The sequence below is a fragment of the Pseudoliparis swirei genome, chromosome 4 (genome assembly GCF_029220125.1).
Source record: "Pseudoliparis swirei isolate HS2019 ecotype Mariana Trench chromosome 4, NWPU_hadal_v1, whole genome shotgun sequence".
Taxonomy (NCBI): Eukaryota; Metazoa; Chordata; class Actinopteri; order Perciformes; family Liparidae; genus Pseudoliparis; species Pseudoliparis swirei.
This window is the reverse complement of record NC_079391.1, coordinates 28,013,463-28,030,987: the sequence shown is the minus strand read 5'-3', so window position 1 is coordinate 28,030,987 and position 17,525 is coordinate 28,013,463. Positions and strand designations below refer to the sequence as shown.

Below are 17,525 nucleotides of genomic sequence, written 5' to 3'. Positions count from 1 at the left end.
AGCATGGAACATTCTACAACATCGAAATAGCACAAACAATCAGGCTGGGGTAACTGCATTTTGTTTTTTATATTCTCCTTCCAACCATATAAATTTCAGGACCAAAGCGTATGGATTTTTTGCTGGACTAAATTGACTGAGAAGTTGTTGGGCTTGCAATATTGGCCTACCCCGCTGCAGTGTAACCATTTTTTGGTGCCAAACTGATAAGCAATCTTATTCTCCTGCAACTATGAAAGATTGGCTCTTAATGAAACTATCTCAAAGTCATAAAACAGGAAAAGGTGGTTGGAAAGAGAGAGGGGGGGAAAAAGAAGAAGAAAAACGACATTTTTGAAGATTTGCTGGATAAGACGTTTACTGGGTTTGCTGGGGACTGTGGGAAGCAGACCACTCTGTCAAGTCAAGGTCAGTCTGAGCAGTGATCAATACTTCAATCTCAATAAAACAGCTCAATAGCTGAGGATTGATGAGAAGGAGAAAACACAAGGTGGGGAAAAGAACAACACAAATGCCAACCTTGTCATAACGCCAGCAGGGCCGTAATACATTTGTCCAGCCAGGAGAGGATGGAGCTCTCCTATCGTGGCAGGTAATGTGCGGAACTATAGACAGATTAGGTCAATTGCTGTCATACTTTACAGCCCCAAATCAATATCATATACGTTTGCAACCTTCAAACCAGAATAAATAAATGAAGGTAAAGACACAAACCACCCTGACACAGAGAGATAAATGGACGGATGGAAGCGGAGGTGAACAATGGGGAACCCTTCGCAGAACCCTAGTGCGGGGTGATGTACTTGTCGTAAAAAAATGGAAAAAACGGAGCAGAAAAAAAATATATAAAAAAGGAAAGAATCGCATCACACTCTCGAAATGGCGACATTCTTCCTTCATATTCGGCACCGTGAATCATTCAGACCGTCTCACTGGCTTTGAAAAGTATCTCTTCAGTGTCACCAGCTGCTGTTGTGTGTGTTTGGCCTTGGAAGCAGAAAAGACTTACTTGTAAACCGTGCCTCCGTTTCCATGGCCAAGCTGCTCTTGATAGTGGATATCTTGAGCATTTATCTGTAGATACAGATATACAATTACGGTAATTAGATGTTATAACATGAATAGAAATCCGACCAGTGGATGACATGTGTAACTGCACAGATGAGGCAGAGAGGAGAGAGAGAGAGAAACTAGACATGCGTTCAGGTCACTCCAAGTTCAGCAACGTAAGGAGAGAAAGCAGCAGAGGGTAAGAAAGAGGAGAAGAGGAGATGAATACAATATTTGCTTCCCAATTTGCAAAATGGCATTGTGTTTGGCTGAGTTGGCGAGTAGCTGACGTAGAGTAATGGTCACATGGTTGGTCCGAGCAACAGTTTCCTCCTCTCAACCGATAAAATAATCTTGTTGTTACGACTTTGTTAAATACAATTAGTACTCAGTATCGACTAGATTGGGGTAATTGCTTGTCTGATGTGTGGATTATTGTAACGGATTAACACTGAGGAAAGTTCATCAGATATATAAAATTGCACATTTTAAATGCGTTACAAAATGTTAAAAAGCAGTTATAACAAAAATGTAAAAAAATAATGTACAAAATAAAAATAAATAAATAACTTTTATTATTTTAAGTGTGGAATATTTTATAAACTAATGAATGAATAAATATTATGTTGTGTTGATCCTGGAAATTTTAGAGTGATAATTACTGCATTTCAAGAGTAACTACCAGTTACAAATAACAGTAGCTACGATAATATTAAACTATACTACTCTTATACTAAACTACGCCTAAAATGCAAAGTGACACAAGCTAAATAAAACCTAAATATTTTAAATGCATACACTAAGAAAACTGTTTTACATTCACGTAAACATATTAACTACTATGTATTTTAAATTGTAAAAGCTTTATCATTTCATCAATAGATCAATATGTCCTATCGATAAAAGGAAATGTACAATTTCAAAAATAATGATGTACTAATTCATACATAAATATAATAGTCTAGGAAAATCAGTTTATCTTTGCATCCAAAATGGCCAGAAATGTGCAACGTCTGCTGAAAAATGATCTTAATTGATTCTTTCCCCCGTCTATACTGCATTGAAGCACTCCAACATGTGCATGTACCATTTGTGTGTGCGTGTGCGTGTGTGTGTGTGGTGCTCAATGATTGACATTGATATGATGTCAATGTGGGGCTGTCAAAACAGATTTTGTATAGACAGAGGAAAGCATGACAAAATACATGTGAGCCCAAACACTCCCAGTCCAACCCAATTGATTTTATAACGCGGGGGAGAGGAGGGAGGTGAAGAGAACGAGAAGAGACGGAGGAGAGGAGAGTAAAACAGCTCCATTAGTTCACGGTGTTACAGCAGAAACCTGAGAGGACGTGGCTTAATTATCTGCTTGGCACACTCGCACCTGTGTGTGTGTGTGTGAGAGAGAAACATTACTGTAGCAGCTTGATCCTAGAAACACACAGACCTCCTGCAGTGAAGAGGCAATAACAGAAATACACACTGTGTATAACACGCCCACAGATGGTGTCAAAGGACACCAAAAGGGGGAGGAGCCAACCACAAGAGGGAAAGTGTTTCCACTCGGTGGAAACCAGTGCGAGAGGCGGAGCAGTGAGTTAACTGCGGTCAGTCCAATTCTACTTAAACTCAAAGCCGTGCTCACCTGCCCATTGGTCAGGATCCTGTTCAGCTCCGCAGAAGACTTTTTTAGGCTGGAAGGAAGGAACACCGCACAGGTGACGCACGTATCACAGACATCTTTCTACTCGCTATCTAGTTCATCCCAGGCAGCGCAACGAGCTCCCCGTGCCAGCTCACCTGTTGTTGGCCATGGAGTCTGGGATGGCATGAGGGCATTCATTGGCTGGGTTAGGTCTCGTATTCACCTGGAGGTGTGGAAACCCAAACACAACACACACACACACACACAGGGAGTGGTCAAGGCCAAAAGACAGACAGACATATGGCCAGACCCCCCTAATGAACAATAACAAAACACAAGCTCCCCAGTTCAGCCTGGAGGTTAATTGGCTTTCGTCGCAGAGGCGGAGAAGAAAGGAGGTGAAAGGAAGAAGGAGGTGAAGGGATGACAGACAGCAGAAGGGGGAAGGGGAGGAGAGGCAAACGTATATTTGCATGAAAGAAACACAATATGATCGGGGGGGGGGGGGGAGTGAGACAGATTTTGGACAATAAAGTTTATTTTTGTTGGCAGTTTGAGCCTTTTCTTTGACGGATTACGTTGTCGAGGCCGAGAGGAGAGAGCGAGACAGAGAGGGGGAGAGGGGGGGGGGGGGGTAAGACATGCAACAAATTAACCGGGGGACGTTGCGTAATGTGGGATGAGTTCCCCCGGTGTAAAAGAAATGCCGTGCCTCACTCGGAACACTGTTCTTTACGTTTATTCATGCGCAGAAATGTTTACGACAAAGATGTCTGTACTCAACCCAGGAGAGACGAGATCCTGTAAAGGGTATGCTAAAAATAACTCTTTTAATTGAGGTCAAAAGGCCGATGTGTTGGGTCCAGTAACGCACTGGGATCCTCTCTTTAATTAGTGCCCAGGAAGACCTAATTTAAACAGAGCACAAGACTCCCCTCCGCCAATTATTTTTATATTAAAAAAACAGGAGAAAAAGAAGAGGGAGCAGATTACAAAAGGACTTCAGGTTTTTTTGGGGGGAAAAACATAATCTTATCAAAACAGACCCTTGACCGTAAAAAAGAAAACCGACACAGTTCAGTGGCTGTTACCAAAGCTCCTCAGAGGATACATTAAATGAAGCACGTTCGCTGTCGGGAGAGGAGGGGTGGTGATTTGATCATTGAAATGGAGATGGATATAATATGGATCATCTGGAGAGATGGAGGAGGTGTCAAGTCATTTAACCCGTGGTAATTAGCAACGAGTTTCAATAGCAACATATGCCTGACATAAAACGGGGAAGTTCTGCGGAAGGCCATTTGTAAACGGCAGAGGGGGGCTTGGTAATGACAATTTCATGGTTGAACAATGACATCTTTTTAGTGACTTTCTTTTTCTCCTTTAACCAGAGCTGATGTTCTCCATATCATATGGAATGTGAGGATCATAACACTGCTGATGAAGGAGGGGGGGGAAATCAAGGATTTAGCACAGTGCCTTGCTTTTAGATGACTAACCCGGCGAAAATACTCTTCGATAAGAGAAAGGGGAGAGACGTCATACATAAACATGGGAAAGCGAGAGAAGGTTGTGAGAGAGAAGGAGAGCCGTGACTTCAATTGACATTTCAATAAGTGGAACACAGCGTTACCAATCCATTTGCCGCAACTTCCCTCCCCTCCCCTCCCCTTGTTCTCCGTGTAAGGCAGCTGAAACAATTATTGAGATAGGTACCTTCAGGCCATGTATGTTCCGGATCCCTGGAGTCTTGCCGGCTGAAACAGTAATTGACTAGATTGTAGAACACATCACTGGGCCATTTACAAATGTGCTGAAAGGGAATCAGTTCTTTGTAAAGAAAGAAGGAGCAGAAGAAGAAGAAGAAGAAGAAAAAGATGAAAATGAAATGAGGGTTACTCCGAAATTAAGCAAGAAAGTGATTGAGAAGTCGGGCTCTTGAGACAGCTGGTGGTAGGAAAGGAAGGGAAACGAAGGAAGGGAACAGATTCACACAGTAAGAGAAAAGAGAAAGATCGTAAGAGATGCAGGGTAAGACAATAAACTTTGCCCGTGGGGCCAGTTAGGGAACACGCTCGACTTTGAGTGGTGGGAAAGCTACAAGAAGATATGGAAATCGTAGATGGATTGAAAAAAAAAAATAAGCACTCGTAGTCCAAAACTAGACAACGCGAAGCAAGGCTCGGCCTGAACACTGAACTATATGTAGATTTATAAATGACTGTCAACACAATAACAGGATGAGCCACTGAATTGTAATGTGTTCCAGAGGCTGCGTTGTTACTGCAAGCAAAACCAAACGCTCCCGTTTCCGTGTGTTTTGAACACATCGGGGATTCACCCAGATTTCGGTTTACTGGGAAAGTGTGAATATTTGTATATATTTAAATGTTGCGTGTGATTAATTGTCAACGCTTTAATTACAAAAGACCCATTGAGCCTTTAAGCATAACCAATCCATGATGAACTGCAACACGTCACTTCATACCTCGCGGAAAGATCTGCAGAGGGTCCGGCAGCAGCCCGTTGATGCGTTGTTCGTTCATCGTGTTGAAGTACTGAAGGGGGAAAAGAAAGATAATAGAGATTGAAAAATGGAGAACAATAGCTGTTGGAAGTGATTATTACACATACTGGAACTTAAATATACTTGGTTTCATAGGGAAAAAAAAAAAAGCTCTGCTAAGTTTGATAAAGCACCTCACAGACACATTTTAGAATATCACACATTTACACTCCCAAAATGTTTATTTAAACGACGTCAGGATTAATCCACAGTATTCCCAGAATGTGAACATGCTGTGTGGAAATCTGTTGCCGATGAGGACCGATGCCCCGTGGGCCTGTACTGAAGGAGTGTAGCATTAACCCGTTTCTCCTCCAGGTCAACAGCTCACCAAACACTCATATCCTACAGGACTAACACACACGCGCACACACACACACACACACACACTGGGGCCTCTCAGATGCTTGCCAAGGCAATGCAATAATTGATGTTTCAGTTAACCAAACCATCTGTTAAACTGTGTGTGAGTGTGTGTGTGTGTGTGTGTGTGTGTTTTGTTTGTCTCCCTATTGAGGCTTCAAACCAACAAAAATGAACAGCAAGACATCAACCAATACATAGTTAGACGCTTTAGAAGATGATCTCTCGGCGGTCCACATGGACGTGTGTTCATTGTGTTTCATTTACAGTCCGATATATGAATTACCAAGTCATCACTGCGATATGTAAATGTGCTCTCTCATTGTGGGGGAGGGAGGGAGGGAGTGAGTGAGTGTGGGAGGGAGGGAGGGAGGGAGGGAGGGAGGGAGGACGGTGGGACCGGCTTGGATGGGAATGGATCAGAATGGCTACCCAAGTGGCGCAGCTGTTATTAAAAGGCCTATTTATCACTGTCAGATCCCTCCTCGCTGCTAGCCCTCTGCTTTTCACCCTCCGGCGTTCTCACTCGGCCACATCTGAACAATGGGCCTAATACCAAAAAACCATGTTGTGTGTGTTGAGGATGTGTGGGGCGGGGGGGGGGGGGGGGGTCGGGCTCCACGTACCTTTAATTTTCCGCTCAACTAGCTTATTGATTAAGGCTGCAATTACCACCTAATCTGTAGTAGGTGTGCTATTAAAAGACATTCTCCATTGTTGGCCAATAACTAAACAGTGTCCGCTCCCAAATACCATCGCTCAGCCTTAAGGGACAAGTGGGTAGAGAGCGCGAGCGGAGAGTGGCTCTCATCATCATTAGCAGGCGAAAGGGGAAATGGGAGTACGAACGGTGGAATTAGAGCCGCTACCTCCAGGGGGAGCTGAGCACGGAACGAGGATGAGGTCACATGTTTCTTTTCGTACCCGACACGAGGCCAGTCTTTAACTTTGAACAGGGGCGTCTGTCTTTCAAGGTGTCGAACAATGATTAGAGATGCCTGGAAGACTAGTGGGTCTCACCGGGGCGTGTAGCAATCAATGTTCTCGTTGATGGGGGACACTTCTCACAATAAATGCCCTCTGCACACTCGTGTTAATTAAGTGCTGAATTTGAGCATTAATTTTGCTCAGCAACCAGGAGCAGGAACTTTTTTTCTCTCGCAATGTCGTTTTAAAATAAGAACAAAATACACATGTATATACAGTGTATTTAGAAGTGTGGCTATGTATTCATCATTTAATTACCAAACACATCCACACACAGAAACACATGCACACAAGAGGCAACCAGGAGAGACTAATGAATTATCCCACCTTTCACCTAACATGCTGGTTTCCCTTAATTCCTATTAATTTCACATAATGGCTGTCTGCTCACCTGGAATTAACAACACTGAGGCAAAAAAAAATGAAATCCACTGAGGTCTCTACGGAGGCCAAATGGCAACCACAGCAAACAACCACAAAAACTCCTCAGAGTACAAATGCAAATGACTGCTGAAATGCATAACCCTTGCTCAAGACATTTAAAGTACTCCGATAGATTATATTTTAGAGGGACCAATATTTTTCAGGGTGATCAGCAGCTTTTTGTGCACTTGCCTCTCCCACAAGGAGTAGAAAGCCATTACAGACCGGGATTTGTATGGCGAAAATTAATTGTGGCTTCTGAAATCTGTAGACGAGGCAGTGCGGTGTTGTGGGTACTAAATGTTTACGCTTCAGGTCAGCGTCTTAAATGAATGTGCCGTTAAGACATGTCACATCACCCGAGAGCTGGGACAATAAGAGGCCATTATGCATTGCGAAATGAAATAACACTGGATGTCTATTGTAGCCGGTGTGTTTGTTTTTTATAGGAAACATTTAACAAAATGAACTGAACTGAGAAAACTGACCACTGATTAGATTATATTAGATTAGATATTCCTTTATTAGTCCCACAGTAGTGACATTTCAGGATCACAGCAGCAGGTGCACATTAGAGCATTAATAAAAGATAACAAATAAAACACAATACTAAATACTAATACTCAAAAACTAAATATACAGAGGAAACTAAATATATACACAAGGCAGTGACCAAAGTGAATTTCTTGCAGGTTAAAGTGATGGCTCCAGTTGTAGCTTGAAGTTGTTTAGTTAGGACAGGACAATATATTATTCTATACCATTGATATAGTGATAGGAGGCTGGACATCAGCCTAGATTTTGGATATTGTAGAAACGTAATATGGCCCACGTTTGGTCTTTTTACGGTTTTAAAGGCTGCATTACAGTAAAGTGATGTTCCCAGACTGTTCTCTTAATGCCCTTTACCAATCCAACATACTGCATTTCACCCACAATACTTAGAATTAATCGAAAATCAAATTGTGTCACGATAACAATATTAGCTAAAGAGTGTGTGAGATGTCAGAAGAAACTTTTCTCCATGGGAAAAGATTGTTTTTGCTCTCCTCCCGACTCACTTTGGCGAGAGCTTGATTGGCAGATGGTTTATCCAATAACCTGCCAAAAAGTTTCTTAAAAGGCCCGCCCAATCCCGAAAGGTTCCTCATGAAGGCTCTCCGAGGGTTCAGTGTAGCAAACCATCTGGCGGGTCAGGTTACAGAACATTGGTGGTAATACCACAACACAGGGAACTCCAAATAACTTACATTGTATGTCAATATTGTGCCAATACTGTAAGCTCCTCCCATTCAAGAGGGCAAACGGCACATCAGTCCAAAATTGCAAGAAGCTCAAAAAACATGTCGACCGGATTTGTGAATAATAAAGATGAGGTCAATACTTTTTCCTATCTCTGTTTCACAACGCACAGCTGTCTCGTTTTGCTTAATCACCCCGCTACCCTACGCTACTTAATGATTAAAAAGCAACCACAAGTGAATGCATGATGGAAACGGACAAAAAACAAGGAGTAAATTGTGCCCGTGGCTCCAGCAGCATCATTGTGAGCTGATGGGGGTAAAAGACATCCTCAGATGAAAGTAGATTTTGAACAATTCTGCAGCCCAGGGGGCCTCGCTCTTTAATGAGGCAAAACTTTAAGTACTGAATAATAAATAATAAAAATTGACAGTTCATCTAGCTTTCAGTGTACCTCGTAGAGAAACCCATTACACGCCATTACTCTTACTGTCCGTGGCGTGAACAGTAAGTATGGCGGGATATGAAAGTGTACAGCACTAGGTGGAGGAGCTGAATGGGGAGTGGACACGTGTGCATCTGAGTGGCTGAAAAATACAGATAAACAGTTGACTTTTTTTTACCTGAGGTTAAAGACCTCACTGGATGAATCTATCAGAGTCTTATTAGGTCGCCTAGTTGCAGATGAATACAATGTCAGTGGAGACGTGGAAGCAAGAAGTCACAATTTGAGAAACCTATCAGCACCTCTAGCTTTTTAGATGCTTTTCTTTTCCAGATCAATTGTGCCCCTTTCATCACATTACAGCAAGCGCTTTCTTTAAATACACCATCTGATAAATCTGACAGCGCTGAAACATTCATTATATTGTATATATATATTGTACTTTGGAAATTCACGACTGGACCAAAAACATACGTACCATTGAAGTTTGTTTTTATGGATACACTGACGTTAAAAAGTTTGGGGTCACCCAGACAATTTCGTGTTTTCTATGAAAACTCACACTTTTATTGATCAAATGATTTGCAAAATGAATAGAGAAGATAGTCAAGACATTGACAAGGCTAGAAATAATGTTTTTTATTTGAAATATTAATTTTGTTCTTCAAACTTATCGCTCAAATGAAGGTCAGTTGTATAGCTTCTCTCACCAGCATAACTGTTTTCAGCTGTGCCAACATAATGGTATGAGGGTTTTCTAACCCTTCATTAGTCTTCTAAGGCGATGAACAAACACAATGCACCATTAGAACACTGGAGATGAGCCTCTATAGATCCATGTAGATATTTCATTAAAAAACAGATGTTTCGACCTAGAATAGTCATTTACCACATTAACAATGTATTGAGTGTATTTCTAATTAATTTAATATTATCTTCATTGAAAAAAACTGTGCTTTTCTTTGAAATATAAGGACATCTCTAAGTGACCCCAAACTTTTGAACGGTAGTGTATATATATATATATATATATACACACCATAAGCCATGTTCATGCCAGTTAGAGGGGTCCACAGGAAACACTTAAGATGACGATTTGACTTGTATGTGCCAACCTTTTGAGATGTCTGTCCAATGAATTGGAAATATTTCGTCATGCTGCACTTTGCACTCGAAACATTCAAGGCATCTAAAAGAATGTCCTGGTAACACTCAAGTCAAGTATATTGTATTTGTTTACCCCAAAATGACTAATTGGCCTCGTTGTAGTTTACAACCTGTACAACAAACAACACTCTGGACTGAAAAAGCCGCACAGAAAGAAACGTCAACAGAGAGCTCAGATGTTCAGTCAAACCGTGGATGTCACATTGTAGACATAAATTGCTTACTGTGTACAGTTGTCATCAGAACTACTTTTTAATTAAGAAATAACCTTGAAAAAAGCTGCAACATAAAAGTATGGCAAAAGAAATTATTGTATGTACTTACATATGACAACATGGCTTTCAGTTCTTCATCACTTCTTACAGTGATTCTGTCTCCCACCTCGTCTTCATCTGAAAAACATAAAAATAGCTTTCAATATCAAAGATAACAAAATCCCCAAACTTTTTTTTTTTTACAGAAATCTGGATTGATTCAAAGTGCCAACGTTGGTTGCTTGTCAGTTAACGTATTTATTGTAGTTATGTGCACTTGTTGTAAAGCACTTCAGTGTCACTGTCTCGCCTTGGCTTACATATGTCTTACAATATGTATAATATATAATATATGTATGAACCGGTATTTATTTAAGTTATTCTGTATTTAAATTGAATTATTATCATTTCTTTGTCTGGCGTACATTCATCTCAAATCGCAGATTGCTTTTGTCTTTCATGTTTTACGATATTTTTGGCTTGAGGGTCACTTGTTAAGCCATCTGTACATGTCCTAACGCAAATACATTAAATTATATTACAATGAAACTCTTCCATATAAAAACTGTAAACATAACTCATCTTATTTCACTCATTTTGAATCTGTACACATCACTTTGAGGAACATGTAGAGAAAGAACATCAGCAAAAACCTTTCAGGAGCAAAACAATAATTGAGTGATGCCAATTCCTCCCCTTTCCACGTACAGTACCCACATCTAAACCAGTGACACCTCATATTAAGTGCAGAATTAAGGGAATACAGCAACATGGGGAGTTGTCAGTAACAGTATGCAAGTTAGTTCATTATAGGATGAATGTTTTGTTGATCAACAACTAGAAACACAACAGGGGTCACACTAGGGGTCACATGACTACACCTCGAGTCTCTGTTTCAGAAGTAAAGTAGGACAAGTATGAGCACTTACATTCAAAGGCGGTGACAGTGGATTCAGGCATGACATCTCGGATTGCAACCTGCAAATAGTTCCGCAGAGTGAATTATAAAACAGGAACCATAACAAAACCCAGCTGTCTGGCATGTTGGAGACTCACCAGCAAGTCGTTGAAGTTCAGAAGCGATGGACAGTCAACCGCCGAGTCCATGTCCCCCGCCGGCGTCTTTATACGGATCACTATTGCCCCGGTGTCCATTGCGCAGAGGTTATTTACATCGAGTACGAGCATAAAGAGGGAAACTCGAGCCACATACTAACACTTCACTGGCTGTTTAAGCTAACAAGCTAATGTCCTGCAGTGTGTTTTGCCGACGACACACACGCTGGCATCCTGCTCGGTCCGGTCCTTTCCTCAAGGAATGCGCAGATATAACGTCATGACCAGATGCGAGGGTTAGCTCTAACTGTAAATATAATATTAGCTCAGAACCTGAGGCAAAAGTTGTACGCTGTGTTATCAGAGATATTTAGTCATTAAGCTAGTTTTGAGGAAAACTCAGCCGCTCCAACAGCGTTTCCGAATCAACATCCGCTCAGGGAATTTCAAAATAAAGGACTTCCATCCGCGTAGCCGCTCAAAGCACTGCTAGTTCTGTAGTCGAGTAAGAGGCAAGGTGTAGAAAAGGTATTTCCAGGAATGGAGAGTAACTAAGTACATTAACTAAACTACTTTAGTTAAATACAGTTTTGAAGAACTTGTATTTTACATGAGTATTTCCATTTTGTGCTACTTTATACTTACACAAGTTACACGAGTGTAGTACACAGTTACTCCACTATATTCTTTTGACATCAGTAGTAATATATTATATTTGGCATAATGAGCACTTTTATTTACCTTTGGTAATTTAAGTATATTTGTATGTTAATAAGCACATCTACCTTTGCAGAACCGTTAACAGAAAAATATGTGTATGTTGGGGTTTTGTTACTTTTACTGAAATACATATTGTATTACTGACCACTCAAAACAACAAAAACAAAAACAACAACAACATGTGTTGTCCCTACTTGATCAACATAACTGGTCTGCATTCAAATCAAGCAGCTCAGTCACATATTTGCATAATATGTCAAAGCACCCTTTTATCTAAATGACAGTGTTTGTGTGTGTGTGTGCTTTTCCTACAAAAGAAGACATTTCCAATCATATTCGTGAGGACCTGATTAGCAACTGCAGTTCTCAGATATATTTTTTAACGCATTACCTTTTTTGCCCAATAACAAATAAACTTAAAATATTAGTTTAGTTTTTAAATGCATTTAAAAGAGGTATTGGATTGTAAATACTGGGATGTTTCTGTTGTTCTCATCATTCACTTCTGAGTCACTCTAGTTATTAATGTAATTTGGACTATAAAAAGAGTGAGACTAAAAATGTCCAATTTAGTCTTTTACACTGAATTGAAATAATTGAATGCATCATGAAAAGAGATTATTGTCACCTCGGACTGTTTTGATGTGAGATCCAATTCCAAGTGTTCAATATCGTTCAGGGGGCGTAACGGGTCGGTATATAACGGGTGAATATTCTTTCTGCAATTGACGGTAGATCACTATTGTAAAAGTTAAAATTTTTGAAGAATGAATAAATGACCCTCACTTTCACCAAAGTGGAATCGACGCGGCTCCTCGACCATATTGACAACACAGCTGAGCTAAACTCATTTTAAACAGGAGGAGGTGCACTGAGGAGTGTGTGCCCTCACGGCTTCAAAGAGGTGTATTCCCCTTTCCCTCTACATTAACACAGCATTAGTATTTAAATGTTTCCACTACGCATGAGTCATTAGTGTATAATTGAATGTAAAACAAAGGGGCACTTAAAACCGTTGTTGATTACGGCCTTATGATTGAGGATCCGCATCAGTCTCCCTGCCCGCTCACCCTTAAGCTCTGATTGCAGTTCCAAGAACAAGACATTGATCCTTGTGCACAACGAAGTCTCTTTTCCTGTTAATTTACAGCGCTCCGCTCACAGAGCTGATACCCAACAGTTTCTCTGGAGTGATAAGAACTTGTTAAAGCGGGTTCTGTGTCCCCGTGGCTCAGGTCTGGCTGGACAGTATCAATGAGATGTGCTGTGGCAGCCATTGCTGTAGGTTGGGTTTCACTGGCTGCTAACACAAAGGTCTTCCCTGCTGGTTGGCCGACGGCTCAACCTCCTTTTCGTTTGTTGTTGCCGATGAAATACTCGATTACAAGTAGAAGTCTACGTTTAAAATTGTACTGATGAAAAAGTGCAGTTCAGGAATATTATCAGCAACATATTCTAAAAGTAGCAAAAGTGGGAGATGCAAAATCATAAATTTGAGAGTTTATAGAATTATATAACTATTTTTTTCATAACCCTAAAAGGAACTATTATTGATTAAAGTAGTAGATTAAAAACTACAATAGTTGTACTTGTCGTTGTACGAAAGTATCATTAAATGGAAATAGTCAAGTAAATAACAATACTTCAAAACTGTAATTAAGTGCAGTACTTGAGTATGTACATTTCACTATCTATCTATCTATCTATATATATCAATATATGTATCTATCTATATATCTATCTATCCATCTATCTATCCGTCTATATATCTATCTATCTATATATGTATATACAGGACTGTCTCAGAAAATTAGAATATTGTGATAAAGTTCTTTATTTTCTGTAATGCAATTAAAAAAACAAAAATGTCATGCATTCTGGATTCATTACAAATCAACTGAAATATTGCAAGCCTTTTATTCTTTTAATATTGCTGATTATGGCTTACAGCTTAAGAAAACTCTAAAATCCTATCTCATAAAATTTTAATATTTCCTCAGACCAAGTTAAAAAAAGATTTATAACAGCTGAGTGTTTGTCAAGGCTCAGGAAACCCTTGCAGGTGTTTCGAGTTAATTAGACAATTCAAGTGATTTGTTTAATACCCTACTAGTATACTTTTTCATGATATTCTAATATTTAGAGATAGGATATTTGAGTTTTCTTAAGCTGTAAGCCATAATCAGCAATAAATCAGAATAAAAGGCTTGCAATATTTCAGTTGATTTGTAATGAATCCAGAATGCATGACATTTTTGTTTTTTTAATTGCATTACAGAAAATAAAGAACTTCATCACAATATTCTAATTTTCTGAGACAGTCCTGTATATATATACATATAAATATGTATGCATCTATCTATATATGTATGTACAGTATGTATCTATCTATGTATCTATCTATCTATCTATGTATGTATCTATCTTTCTATCTACAGTATGTATCTATCTATCTATATATATATACATATAAATATGTATGCATCTATCTATATATGTATGTATCTATCTATGTATCTATCTATCTATCTATGTATGTATGTCTATCTATCTATCATCTATCCATCTATCTATCTATCATCTATCCATCTATCTACATAATATCTATCAGCTAGTCGTTCTATTAGCAACTGTCAAACAAACACACGTGCACACACACACACACACAAAGGTTACAAGGCCGTTGCATCGACCTGCACTTATCTAATGTCTTACACCTGTCCCAACCGCCGGGTTAAACACTCATTGATTTCCATGTAATGCCATGAAATTATTAACGTGGCTTAATTGTTACAGGAGAGTAAACGGACAACAAAAACAAAGGCGTTGTGATTAGTGCCTCCACCAGCACTGCACTCTGATGAAAAGCCGAGGATCTATGTGGCACTTTGTCAAACACACTCTCATCGGACCTGACATTAGGTCCTTCTGCTTTAGGGGCCACGAGGATGAAGCCCAGTCAGCAATCCACATTATCAGAAATCAAACTCCTGACTTAGCTGTGAGGAAGAAAGTGGAAAAGGAAGGCCGGGCATTCACCGTCTGGTAATTAAAAGTCATTTGATCAGACCTCCTCTCTTACCCGGTGCCTCTTTCCTTGCTATTGACAAGCTGCTTAGCGCAAAGTGAGCTCAGTTTGACTCTGAACGTATGAGGCACACATATTTAACTTTCTCAGCAAAGAGGGAAACGCGAGTAAACAAGACAGCAACAAAATTGTCCAGCTAGATTGCCCATTACTTATTCACTGTGGTTTTAATTTCCGATTTGGCTGTTTTTGTGTGTGCAACAAAGTGTGCAAATGCAGCCTGTGTTGGCTTCTTCATTCTCCTCCTCCTCTTCCTCTTCTCCTCATCTAATGATGATTATTATTCCATTAGTCCATGTCAAATGTATTGGTTGGCTTGTTGTGTTTATTGATTAATGAGCCAAAGTCACAACTGTCCTCCTGCACTGTAATGCTGATCTAGAAGGTCTTGAAACACCATTTGTCTGCTGCTGGTTAAGCATCGATCCTTCTCACGGATATCGACTGTTACTTGGTAGCTTTCTATTTACCATGTCCCTCAACATTAATGGTGATTATTCAAAGTAATAATGTGCGTGTGGTGGTTTAAGGCTTTATTTACCTCGATATAACCAACAGTAAGGAAGTTATCACTGGGTGTTGCTCTCACAAAAGAAGCCGGACCTGCCGCTGCGAGTTAAGCGAGGGAAAAATGTCGTCCCGCCATCTGTCCGGGGCCACGTCCCAACTCGGGTATCCAGATGCGAACCCTCCGGCTGAAATAGAGATGTGTCTCCTCAGCCTTGAAGCCCGAAGCCTGTTGTTTATTGATGCTGCCAGAGTCGCTGCTCAGATCGATACCATCTCCCTCAGATGGGCCTTCGACACGCAGACTCCAAATTGAGGTCAGGAAATGTAGAGGGTTATGGCACTTTCAGCCGATATGAATTGCCCGAGAGGCCGCGACCATTTGTTACACCTTCCTTTTCAAGTTCATCTCCAGGTTGACCTGTGAGGATTGGAAGCACGGGGGGGGAGTTTGCGAGTCACCGGCGTGAGACCGATATACGTGGACGAAGCAGGGAGGAACGGACCCCGTGTGACGACCGCACCTCTCGGCTCTCGGAGCAGCTTCCACTGCCAGTCCCCGTGTGTCAGGTTCACCTCTGAGCACCCTTTTATGGCCGCGTGTTGTTTCCGTTGTTTCTAATAAAGAGGAAATATCGGTGCCTTCCTGACCTGCTCATAGGGGCCATAGGAGAATTTATGGGGTGTGTCTTCTCTATTGAGGCTGCTTTTGAACTGAGCGTGACATAAATAACACATCACCCAGTTCACCAGAGCTCCGTTGGCTCCTCTTTCACGGTGTGGTCAAGTGACTTTATTGAATGCAAGATGTGAATACACGGTGTTGCTTTTCACACGATGCCGTAAAATAGCTGAGAGACATAAATTGTTTCACTTTGCTTTTGCCAATTTTGCCAATTTGACTCTTTCCAGCAGTGGGTGGCGTCTCATTCTTCAAAGGTGTTTTTTTGTAATTTTTTTTTGAAGGATCTCACAGATGTCTGCTTTATGCATGGAATGGTAAAATGTTTGCCCGGGGCGACGCCAACTTTTAAATCCAATACTTCCACACAGACTGTGTCGTTCTACTCTGCTCTTCTTCTTTACTGTCATGTATGGCAGATCCGTCGGAATATTGGACTCAAACGTATGTTTTTGTGGTGCCTCTTGCAGACGTTTGATCCTGGACATGGATAACATTTGGACTTTTCCCCCTGGGGTTTGTTACCAACTCATATTGTGGGACATACAGAGCATTAAACTAAAAACAAACCTTCTTGTTTTCACCTGTTTTACATTCTAATGTTCATAAATACATACCTAAATACATGTTGTAAATGCACCCTGTTAAATATAAAAGCCCTGCATTCAAAATCAACAGCAGTGTTACACTATGGTATATATTGTATCGTACTCAATGGGGAAATCCTTGTAAATAAACAATGAATACACATTTGGATGAGAATAGGAACAACAATAACACTGTAACTGTATATACATGTGCATCCAGACGTGCATGACTGTGGCCAACCACACATTGATTTGGTGCAGAGTGTCAGGTAGCCTGTTTGTCAGCTGAAATATTCATCAAACAGATCAACGGAAAGTCTGGCTGGCTTTTCAACTGACAACTGCATTTCAATAATTGATAGGGAATGAGGTAAATGACTTAGTGAGTGTTTGGGAGGGGGTCCTTCTCTTGCTGTAAGTGATGCCTCTGACCTTTGGTGTGTGAAAGAACTCCTCATGGTCGGTGCTCACATGTCACATAAAGCCCGTCACAATGAACGGAACAGTGAAAGTAATAAGAAAAGAAATAATATAATGAAAGAAGGACAATTAATTTAATCATTTGATACAAAATGTTTTCTTTCTGGGCCTATTTCTTCTACAAACCCGCGTTTGTAAATCGGGAATTTTGTCGTATTAAATTCGAACGGCGAGTGTATAATAAGATGCTTAATTGAGACATTGCACCCACAAAATCACAGTGAATATATGTTTGTATCATTTAGCTTCAAAATGGGATGTAA

At 40.4% G+C, this 17,525-nt stretch overlaps 1 protein-coding gene across 3 annotated transcripts in view; it reads right to left on the bottom strand.

Moving 5' to 3' along the window:
* Positions 1-11,645, bottom strand: part of map2k5 (mitogen-activated protein kinase kinase 5) — a 58,427-nt gene extending 46,782 nt beyond the window's left edge. For 2 of the 3 annotated variants that reach the window (XR_008831534.1, XM_056413733.1), the window contains exons 1-8: positions 11,199-11,642; positions 11,072-11,120; positions 10,213-10,280; positions 5,184-5,253; positions 4,412-4,452; positions 2,851-2,918; positions 2,696-2,744; positions 1,010-1,074 (exon numbers count right to left, since the gene is read on the bottom strand). Coding sequence is in view for 2 of the 3 variants with exons in the window: in XM_056413733.1 (XP_056269708.1) it covers positions 1,010-1,074; positions 2,696-2,744; positions 2,851-2,918; positions 4,412-4,452; positions 5,184-5,253; positions 10,213-10,280; positions 11,072-11,120; positions 11,199-11,330 (542 nt within the window). In the remaining variant the exon portion in view is untranslated. Of the gene's footprint in view, positions 1-1,009; positions 1,075-2,695; positions 2,745-2,850; positions 2,919-4,411; positions 4,453-5,183; positions 5,254-10,212; positions 10,281-11,071; positions 11,121-11,198 lie in introns of all 3 variants that reach the window. The other variant, XM_056413732.1, reaches the window with a different exon arrangement.
* Positions 11,646-17,525: the final 5,880 nt, after the last annotated feature.